We start from the raw sequence: 10,715 nt of genomic DNA on the forward strand, positions 1-10,715 counted from the left end.
AACTAAATTTGTGAAACCAAGTATTATTTAATAGTAATTGCACTCTCACATTTTATTGATGTGAACTAACAGTTGAGCCACTAGTTGGGATTCTGAGAACGCCGTGCTCACTTCTGATGTGACTTTTGCAGGTAAGCAGCCCTATTTGTGACCTTTAAAGTTAAATTAATATATTTTTTAAACGAAGCCATACACCTTATCTGTTTAAATGATGTGTATTAAGTAGAGCTGTCAGTTAAACGCGTTATTAACGGCGTTAACGCAAACCAATTTTAACGGCGTTAATTTTTTTAACGCGCGATTAACACACATTATTATTAAAAAAAAAGAAGAAGTTTTTTTTGGGCTCAAAACAAAGATGCAGTAGCCTGACTGCTATGTTCAAGGCATATCTTTGTATGTTCATCGTTTAATTGCATTATAGGCTTTTTTTTTGTACCGTCCTGTTTTGATCAGTATATGCCAATGTTGTTATCAATAAAAAAACATTTGCACAAGGCAAGCCGATGCACTTCTCCATGTTGATAAGAGCATTAAAATTAGAAAAATTAATGGGACAAAGAATTCAAGGGATATTTAGCATAGAAAAAAAATATATGATTAATAATAATTATTAATCGTGAGTTAACTATGGCATTAATGCGATTAATCGTGATTAAATATTTTAATCGCTTGACAGCCCTAGTATTAAGATGTTTTTAGGATAATGTGCATGTTTAATCTAGCAGCTATTTTTTGAGTTTCATCTAGCACAGGGATGCCAGGGTGAAATTGGTCAGGGGGCCAGATTTTTTTGAAGTGAGATCTCAGGGGGCCGGATTACACTATCGGACTGAAAAGGCCTGAAAAGGCCAAAGACTGACTCAACACATGGATAGGTAGGCTATTTTAAATTATGCTTGAAGGCCTACCGATCGAAAATAAATTGCATTGGCCCCAAAATAGCCTCACAATGAGGCCTACAATTACATAGCCTAAAGCAGGCCTATGTAATAGTAGCCTACATTTATAAATGATAAATAACACAAGTGTAAACTGTTAATAAATTGTATTTTATTTATTGAAGGCTTGCATAGGTGAACTAGGCGATCGCCTAGGGCGGCAAAAGTGTTGGGGGCGCCCCCTGGTGGCGGCCTTAATAAATTAATCAATTTTAATGAAACAAGCGTGTTTTCTAAACACGTTTCGAAATGGAAGGGAGAATGGGGGATGAAAAGTTATTGAATCGTAACAGACCAGCAGCAGTAACATACCAACTGCCGGATTCCCAAAAAAAAAAGAAAAAAAAAAAGTATTTAATTTTTTTTTTTTTTTATAAAAATTTAAAAAATACATATATTCTCCCCTTATCACCCGCGGGCCGGATGTGACATACAGTCGGGCCGGATACGGCCCGCGGGCCGTCACCCTGGCATCCCTGATCTAGCAGCTATTTCTTGTGTTTTAGCTAGCAGCTATTTCTTGAGTTTTAGCTAGCACTCAGCTATTTCTTGTGTTTTAGCTAGCAGCTATTTCTTGTGTATTAAGATGTTTGTTAGAATAGTGTTGTATGTTTTAGCTGGGGCGGCAATAGCTCAGTCCGTAGGGACTTGGCTAGGGGACTTAAACGTCGCCGATTCAAGTCCCACTTGGACCATAAAAGTATGATGTGGACTGGCGGTTGAGAATACGTTTTGTTATCAAATTATTTGTAGGGGTACCCAACATCCTAAAATGTATGTACATAAATGATTTGTTAAAAATAAATATTCACATTAATCTAGTAATGCTGAATATAAAGAGTTTCTGCATACCCACCTCAATGTCTACTGATTCAGTGAATTTTGTTTTATTCACAGAAAAGGAACAATGAAACTGGGCATGACAATCTTGGTCCTATTCACACTGGCCCTTATGGTTACTGACATTCAAGGCCATGGAAGTTGAGAAATGGATGATGAGACATATGATGTCATTGTTAAAGCACTGAGAGGAGAATTTTGCATTCCTGTTAAAGAAAGGGCAAGGGTCCAAGCGCTGCCCTTGTTCGTCTCTGGAGGAATAAGCACTTGTTTGGGCTATTGGAAGACAGCAAGTCACAAATAGGGCTGCTTACCTGCAAAAGTCACATCAGAAGTGAGCACGGCGTTCTCAGAATCCCAACTAGTGGCTCAACTGTTAGTTCACATCAATAAAATGTGAGAGTGCAATTACTATTAAATAATACTTGGTTTCACAAATTTAGTTTACTAATGCACCATGCCCATGCCTTTTGCTTTTACTTGCAGCTTTGTTTGAGAGGTTAAATTATCATAATGCAACACTTTTCTCACTATAGGCCTATGTGCTATTATTACATTATGAACTGTTATATCATTATGAGCGGTATCAATAAGGTTCTTAATGTAATAAGTTATTACAGTATTTCATTATGCGCAAAGCCCTTATTACGCTATGCGTCCGAGTCTTTATTACTTTATAAGTTGCAACAGGGTGAAAGAGTTCTGCACAACCCAACCTCCAGGCTCCTTATCTGGGTCTCTCTACCTCCTACCGTCTACCTCCTACCTCCTACCCTCTCCACTCTCCCACCAAAGAGCCTGCCATACACACCGGTCCTGCACCCTGACGACAAGGTGAACAGTTCTAATGTTTGGTGAAACAGTTAGAACAGTTGAATGCCTGGTAAAACAGTTGACCATATTTTGTGAAACAGTCTAATGTCTTTGTTGAAATATGCTAATGTTTCATTATGTGACCGTGAACAGTATGTAACCGTAGTTCACCACTGTATCAAGACAAGATAAATACACATGACTTTCTCTCTCTCTCCCCCTCCCTCCCTCCCTCCCTCCCTCCCTCCCTCCCTCCCTCCCTCTCTCTCTCTCTCTCTCTCTCTCTCTCTCTCTCTCTCTCTCTCTCTCTCTCTCTCTCTCTCTCTCTCTCTCTCTCTCTCTCTCTCTCTCTCCCCCCCCCCCCCCCCCCCTCTCTCTCTCTCTCTCTCTCTCTCTCTCTCTCTCTCTCTCTCTCTCTCTCTCTCTCTCTCTCTCTCTCTCTCTCTCTCTCTCTCTGACTGACCTGGAATGGTGGTGTTGGTACCCTTGATGCCAGGGGGTGTGCAGGGCCCCCAGGCCCCCAGGACAGAGCTCCTCTAGCTGGGATGGGTGCAGCCCACCCCCTCCTAGCTTGGTGGCGTGCCAGGAGTGTGGGCGGGAGGTGGGCTCACTGTGCCTTGGGGACACATAATCACAGATACATCTCAACACCAGGGGCTCGAAGCCGCCTTCATCACCAGAGCCGCTGCACTCACACATCTCTGAGTGCTCTGTGCATCGTCAGGAAAACCTTCTTGGATCCGCAGGTTTGATTCCCACCTGCTGTCTAGAGATGTTCCGATATAATTTTTCCCTTCCCGATACTGATTCCTGAACTTGAGTATCGGCCGATACCGAGATCATTGTCGAGATCATTTAAAATCTATAGTTATAATAATAAATTTGTATTCTTGTAATTAAGCGTAAGTATCCATGTTTTTCCGAGGAGATAAGGCTCCTCAGAGATGACTCGTTTCATGTGATGGTATCGGATCGGCCCATAGACTTGCGTACTCGCAAGTCTATGCCTGCATCGGTATCGGAACAACTGTACTGCAGTGCTATGTGTCATTCTCTCTTTCTGTCTTCACTCCCTGTCCTTGCAGCCTTAAAAGATAATAATAATATTTAAAAATAAAAGAAAAGCGTTGGTTATATGATAAGAAAGCCGTTCAGGGACTGGAGTCCACTCCAACCTTAATTCAACAAGTTATATTTGTAACATTTCTGCAACAAAATATCTAAAAATAACTTGACCTTTTATATTTTTTCTCGTGTTGTACTAGATCATCCCAAATTTTCCAAACCAGAGAAATCTGCGGTTTTATTCACGGCCCGTTACATAACGTTACATTGGGTCTCATATGCCCTAACTTCAGGGACACACACTGAAAAAGAAAGGAATGTTTCCCCTCACAGGCTATATTATTGCTCTCATCCGCGGAGCAATGATGATTGCTGTGCGTTAGTTATCTGCGCGCGAATCATTTTGGCTCGTGATTTTTGGCAGTGATATGCCGCCATCGGAAAATATTGTGTGTGTGGATGATGGCTGGTTGAAGCAGCCTCCCCCAGGAGTCGGATTGGACTGGGGCTGGGTGAGCTACACACCAGTTACACATTGAGTAATCTGTGTGCACAGGTTCAACTGCTAATTGTAAAAAAAGCAGTATCCTGGTATTCTTAAACCAGCCATCCCCACACACACTCTCCTGCATGGCAGCGGAGGACCCTTGCCATTTTCAGTATCAAACCAGTGCAATAAACCAGATTCTTTACACCACCCCCCTGTGTTCTATGTTTGGAGGAGCTCAGAAAAGCCCCCTAGGTGATGTGTAGCATGGACCTCTGCTGCACTGCAGCAAAGGTCCACGCTGTTTGTGTGTGGAGATTAACCATGAACTGTTATAATGTTTGTCTACAAGAGAGTGACATAAGTGAGTGACACGTCACACATCAAATCACATTCTGTATAATTGTATAATTGGCTGACTCATTAATTCCCTCACCCTCCACCTCGAGCTGGTGTGTGGTGAGCGTTCTGGCGCAGATTGGCTGCCGTGCATCACCCCTAGTGGGTGCTACACACTGGTGGTGGTGAGTGAGGTCCCCCCCTTCAATGTAAAGCGTCTTTGAGTGTCTAGGAAAAAGCGCTATATAAATTCAATGCATTATTATTATTATTATTATTATTATTCATTTGATGTTCTACCTCACCCTCCTCCTCCTCTACCTCACCCTCCTCCACCTCTACCTCACCCTCCTTCCCCTTGACCTCACCCTCCTTCACCTCGACTTCACCCTCCTTCTCCTCTACCTCACACTCCTCTACCTCTACCTCACTCTCATCCACCTCTACCTCACCCTCACCCTCCTTCCCCTTGACCTCACCCTCCTTCACCTCGACTTCACCCTCCTTCTCCTCTACCTCACCCTCCTCCACCTCTACCTCACCTCCGTCCCCTCTACCTCACCCTCCTTTCTATCTACTACACGTTCAACAAATCTTTATGGCCACCTCGTGTTCTTCAACAGCTCAAAATAGCCCATCTCAATCAACTGAATGGCAGTTGGAGTTCTTCTTCCTGGCAGGCATACAGGAAGTGATGCCATCTGATAAACAGGAAGTGATGTTATCTGGTAAACAGAAATCAGGGACATGGATGCCTTCACGTCCCTAAACAGCAAGATCCTGTAATGACCGGACACGACTGGAATACCTCGACACACTATCACCTCAGTCAGATGAGTGCAGATTACCACCAGGATGGCAGACATGTTTGGGATACAAACATTACCAACTATAACCAACTTATTATCATAAAGTCAAACCACTTAGAACCATAAACTCTCATAACTGATGAACTATGTACAATGCATTATGAATGATCATCAAAACTGATTACCAATAACCCTTGAGTCTGAGCAGATGAACCATGAGCTCACCTGCTGGTGAACCTGAGTCTGAGCAGAAGATGAACCATGAGCTCACCTGCTGGTGAACTGAGTCTGATCTGAAGATGAACCATGAGCTCACCTGCTGGTGAACCTGAGTCTGAGCAGAAGATGAACCATGAGCTCACCTGCTGGTGAACCTGAGTCTGAGCAGAAGACCATGAGCTCACCTGCTGGTGAACCGGAGGACCTTGGAAAGGATTCCGGTTGCTAGGCGGTTGACACTGGTGACACTGGTTTCCGAGGGCGACCGACAGAGCGCCCGGTCGGAGCGGCCCAGATCAGGTTTCTTCTGCTTTTTACGGAGCCTTCTGCGGTACAGAGCCTCCAGGAGCTCCATGATATGCTCTTTGATCTGGGCTCCTTAATCTGAGCCCGCTACTCAAATCCTTCAAAGCGTTAAAACTTGATCCTATCAATTCTGGAACTTATTTTCTCCGTTATCCCGAAGAGCGACTTCAGGGCACGTTTAAATCATCACAAGTTGCATATTCTAAACCTTGGCTTTCCCGACTCAACAGAATATCTCTTGGCAATCCAAAAATTTGTATTTTGTAGACTTTTTCATACAGTTATAAAAAGCACTCTTTCTGACAGTTTAACCTCTCTGCCTCTTTCTCTCTCTCTCTCTCTCTCTCTCTCTCTCTCTCTCTCTCTCTCTCTCTCTCTCTCTCTCTCTCTCTCTCTCTCTCTCTCTCTCTCTCTCTCTCTCTCTCTCTCTCTCTCTCTCTCTCTCTCTCTCTCTCTCTCTCTCTCTCTCTCTCTCTCTCTCTCTCTCTCGTCCAGTCGCCCCTCAGGACGTCCAGAGAGCCCGGGTTGATCAGCGCTTCTCTTCTCAGTCAATTTCTAAGTCTACCTCCTCAGCAAATTAAAAGCCGCCAAATACATTCTCTGTCCTGCGTTGCGTCCTCCGCCTAGACGTTCATAATCCGATCTCGGCTCCACTGCTCCTCTGGATCTACCAGAGCCTCCTCCTGCTCCACCTCACTGCTCCAAGGGGCGGAGGAGGAGCCGGAGGAGGGCTCCTTAATGCTCATTAAGACCTCCCTGACCGTTAGACCAGAGTAAACATCCCATATCAGCGGTCTGAACAGAGAGGAGAGCGGATGGCTGCTAGTGAAAGGAGTAACATTCAGTTCACCAGGTTAATAAAAAGATCAGACTGAAAAGATGAAAAGACTTTTAATAAATAAATAATTAAAAACATGTTTTGGTTTGGTTATCCCGTGATGCAACATGTGGCAGTGGATAACAAAGGTCTCTCTCACTAGAGTTGGGTATTCATTCATAACCACACAGTCCCCTGACCTAGACAGGGAATATAACCCCTATCCCTGTAGTGTTAGTGCCTTGCTCTACCTACTGAGCTACACAGGGAATATAACCCCTTAACCCTACTCTATTAATGCCTTGCTCTAACTACTGAACTACACAGGGAATAGAACGGCATAACCACTAGTAATAACCACCACCACTAGTGAGCATACCTCCCTCGGACGATTTTCAGCGAGCAGTTAATAGAGAGCTCTGATGGGCTTCCAGCATTAGCTTGGAGCATCAACCGCATTCCTCTTCCTCCTTATCTGTGGCTTTACTGAAGAGTGCCCACGCCTCGGAACGTCTGACCGTACTTCCTATCAGCCCATCGACCGAGAGAGGTGAAGCCAACTAGGGAGTGAGGCCCCCCCATCTCCTCTTACTACTGAGCTACACAGGGAATAGAACCCTTAACCATACTCTATTAATGCCTTGCTCTAACTACTGAACTACACAGGGAATAGAATACACACACACACACACCCAGTAGGGTGGGTCCAAGCCATCCTGTCGCCGTGGGAACCCACTGGGCCAGACCATAATAATCATCTCTCTCATCTCAAAGGAAACTGATAGGAGAGTGTGTTGTGTGTGTGTGTGTGTGTGTGTGTGTGTGTGTGTGTGTGTGTGTGTGTGTGTGTGTGTGTGTGTGTGTGTGTGTGTGTGTGTGTGTGTGTGTGTGTGTGTGTGTGTGTGTGGGGGGGAGGGTGGTTTGAGTGTAATAAAGAAATGATCTACTTGTCAGAAGAATGTCATCATGGCTGAACTACACAAACATCTGCTGGATAAGAGCGGGAAGAGAGCAGGAGAAAGGAGAGAGAAGAGAGAGAGAAGAGAGATGAGAGCGAGAGGAGGAGAGATAAGAGTGAGAGGAGAGGGGAGAGGAGAGGAGAGACGAGAGGAATAAAAGGGTTTAAATAATGAAAGGAGGAAGAAGGTGAAAGAACTGAGTGGAAGAATGTGGAAGTGGTGTTTACGAGACAGTCTGTCCTCTTTAACCGCCCAATCCTATGGGACTCTGATGGCTTACTTCCTGTCTTTTGACCTATCAGAGCTCAGGGTGGTGTGGCTTCAATGACATCTGATAACACTGCATTCCTCAATGATACTGTATAAACAACTACACTATTCAGTTAAATATGAAGTCAATCACACAACAGAGACCTTGAACAAGACCAAACAAGACTCGCTGATGTCAAATGAGTCCACATTTAGGTCAACTGATAAATATAGATAGTTGAATATATATGTACAGACAGGTCTAACCCCACCCGCCTCAGCTCCACCTCCAGGTCTAACCCCACCCAGCTAAGCTCCACCTCCAGGTCTAACCCCACCCGCCTCAGCTCCACCTCCAGGTCTAACCCCACCCAGCTAAGCTCCACCTCCAGGTCTTACCCCACCCAGATAAGCTCCACCTCCAGGTCTTACCCCACCCGGCTCAGCTCCAGCCCCTGCCCCACTCACTCATACAACTTGGTAGCACCAGTTCAGGTAGCATCTAGCTTGACGCCAAGTACAGGAAACCCTGCCTGTTCTACCAAGCCATATCCACAACCGCGGCCACTGAGGACCAGGTAATGTGACGAGGGGTGGAGGTCTGTCTGCTGTCTGTCAATCCGTGACAAACACACACACACACACACCACACAGGAAGGATGTTGGCAGCGACCTCTTTCTGTGTGCATCTGCATCAGGCTGACGTCATCTCCCTACCTTCACACATCTACGCCTCCCCCATCTACGCCTCCCCCATCTACGCCTCCCCCATCTACGCCTCCCCCATCTACGCCTCCCCCATCTACGCCTCCCCCATCTACACCTCCCCCATCTACACCTCCCCCATCTACACCTCCCCCATCTACACCTCTGTCTACACCTCCATCTACACCTCCATCTACACCTCCATCTACACCTCCATCTACACCTCCCCCATTTACACCTCCATCTACACCTCCATCTACACCTCCCCTAACAATCCACATCCACCTATCTTCTCTGCTTCCAAAATCGACTTCATTTACACTTCCTTTACACAGTGACTCACTACACCTCCTTTACAGTCACTACACCTCCTTTACAGTCACTACACCTCCTTTACATTCACTACACCTGCTTTACACCCACCTCTGATCAGACTCCATGCCCCTAGAGGTTGTTCTGTAGAGCAGGTCATCCATGCCCAGATGCAGAGCAAGAGAACATCAAAGACCACGTAAACAAAACATAAAACGATTTCCTGTTGGACAGGAAGAGGTTTTAGAGAACAAAACAGGATGACAGACAAAGAGACGACACAGGGACGAGATACCAGGAGGCACGACCTCACTCCATTCTCCTTTCTGACGCTGTCCTCCTGACTACTCAACTCCTCTCCTCCTCCCCTTCACCTCCTCACTTCCTCCTTCTAAACTCTCCTTTACTCCTCTCCTCCTCCCCTTCCCCTCCTCACCTCCTCCAGCTAACCTCTCCCCCTCCTCACCTCCTCAATACAGACTCACAGAAACCAGTTGTGGAAAATAAAGGTTTAGATCACAACCATTTGTTATTTATAATGCGGCCCAGGGTGTGTCCTCCTACCTGGTATTGGTGCATAACTGGACCGCTCTGGTCGCAGCCTGGTCTGTGTGCTGAGCAGGAGGAGGAGGAGGAGGAGGAGGAGGAGGAGGAGGAGGAGGAGGAGGACCAGGACCAGGACCAGGACCAGGAGGAGGAGTAATGAAGTGGGGTTCAGGTGCCGAATCCCAATCTTCCAGAGAGGACAGAGGTGCACTCTCCCTGGATGGTGAGGAACACAGTGACTGAATGAGTGAGTGAGTGAGTAACTGACTGATTGACTGACTGACTGACTGAATGACTGTGTGTGGAGGTGTCGTGGGAATCTCCCCACAGTCATCAAACCAGTCTCGTTGGTTCATGCCGTTGTCCATTAAAACAACAAATGCCCTGCAAGTGCCCAGCAGCAGTATTCAGTAAGCCAGTCAAAAATGTGCGTTACACATGGACAGCTTCAACTGTTGTCAGCCAAGATATTACAAAATTGACTTTTAACACATTTGTGAACTTTTTCGCCAAAAGCAACACTGTCCACTACCTTGGATAGAACCCTACCCTAGGCCATCAGCATTGACCTCAGGTCCAGCTCCATCCCCAGGTCTGACCCCCTATCGATACTCAGTATTGGCCCGAGTATCGATACGTACCCAAATGTAAGAAGTTGCACTTAGTCTGAAATAAAGTGGACTCAGTGGGTCACAGGTCTTAGTGGAGGGTAGAGAACAGGTCTGGGAGCTGTCCTCTCTGCTCCATAACTCAAGATGAGTCATCGAATGCCCTCACAATACGTGTGTGCGCACACACACGCACACACAAACGGGACGAAAAGAGAAAGGCCTATTGAGGTTAAACCTGCAGAGCTGGTTGAGTGTGTGTGTGTGTGTGTGTGTGTGTGTGTGTGTGTGTGTGTGTGTGTGTGTGTGTGTGTGTGTGTGTGTGTGTGTGTGTGTGTGTGTGTGTGTGTGTGTGTGTGTGTGTGTGTGTGTGTTTGTCCTACCTGCATACAGTGAGCTGCAGGGTGCGATGGGAACCTTTGACCAGAGAGACAGCTTCCTGTCTGGATCCACTCAGCTCCACCTGGTTGATCAGCAGCAGCTGGTCTCCCGCCAGCAGGGGGTGCTGCAGGCTACACACCTTACCCCCTTCCTCCACCTGGCAGGGACACAGAGAGACAGAGAGACAGACAGAAACAATGACAAAGACAGACAGAGGGAGGGAGAGAAAGAGAGACGGACAGAAAGAGACAGAGGGAGGGAGAGAGAGAGAGAACGAGAGACAGACAGACAGAAGCAGAGACAGAGGGAGGGAGATAGA

The 10,715-nt window shown here is 46.2% G+C and overlaps 1 protein-coding gene across 3 annotated transcripts in view; it reads right to left on the reverse strand.

Annotated features, from left to right (window-relative positions):
- The window catches only part of shroom3 (shroom family member 3), a 32,132-nt gene that overhangs the window by 15,538 nt on the left and 5,879 nt on the right, over positions 1–10,715 (reverse strand). For all 3 annotated transcript variants that reach the window (XM_030342342.1, XM_030342341.1, XM_030342343.1), the window contains exons 2-4: positions 10,399–10,553; positions 9,426–9,623; positions 3,058–3,210 (exon numbers count right to left, since the gene is read on the reverse strand). In XM_030342342.1, coding sequence (XP_030198202.1) covers positions 3,058–3,210; positions 9,426–9,623; positions 10,399–10,553 — 506 coding nt within the window. The remainder of the gene's footprint in view (positions 1–3,057; positions 3,211–9,425; positions 9,624–10,398; positions 10,554–10,715) is intronic.

Source organism: Gadus morhua, chromosome 19 (genome assembly GCF_902167405.1).
Source record: "Gadus morhua chromosome 19, gadMor3.0, whole genome shotgun sequence".
In the NCBI taxonomy this organism is placed as follows: domain Eukaryota; kingdom Metazoa; phylum Chordata; class Actinopteri; order Gadiformes; family Gadidae; genus Gadus; species Gadus morhua.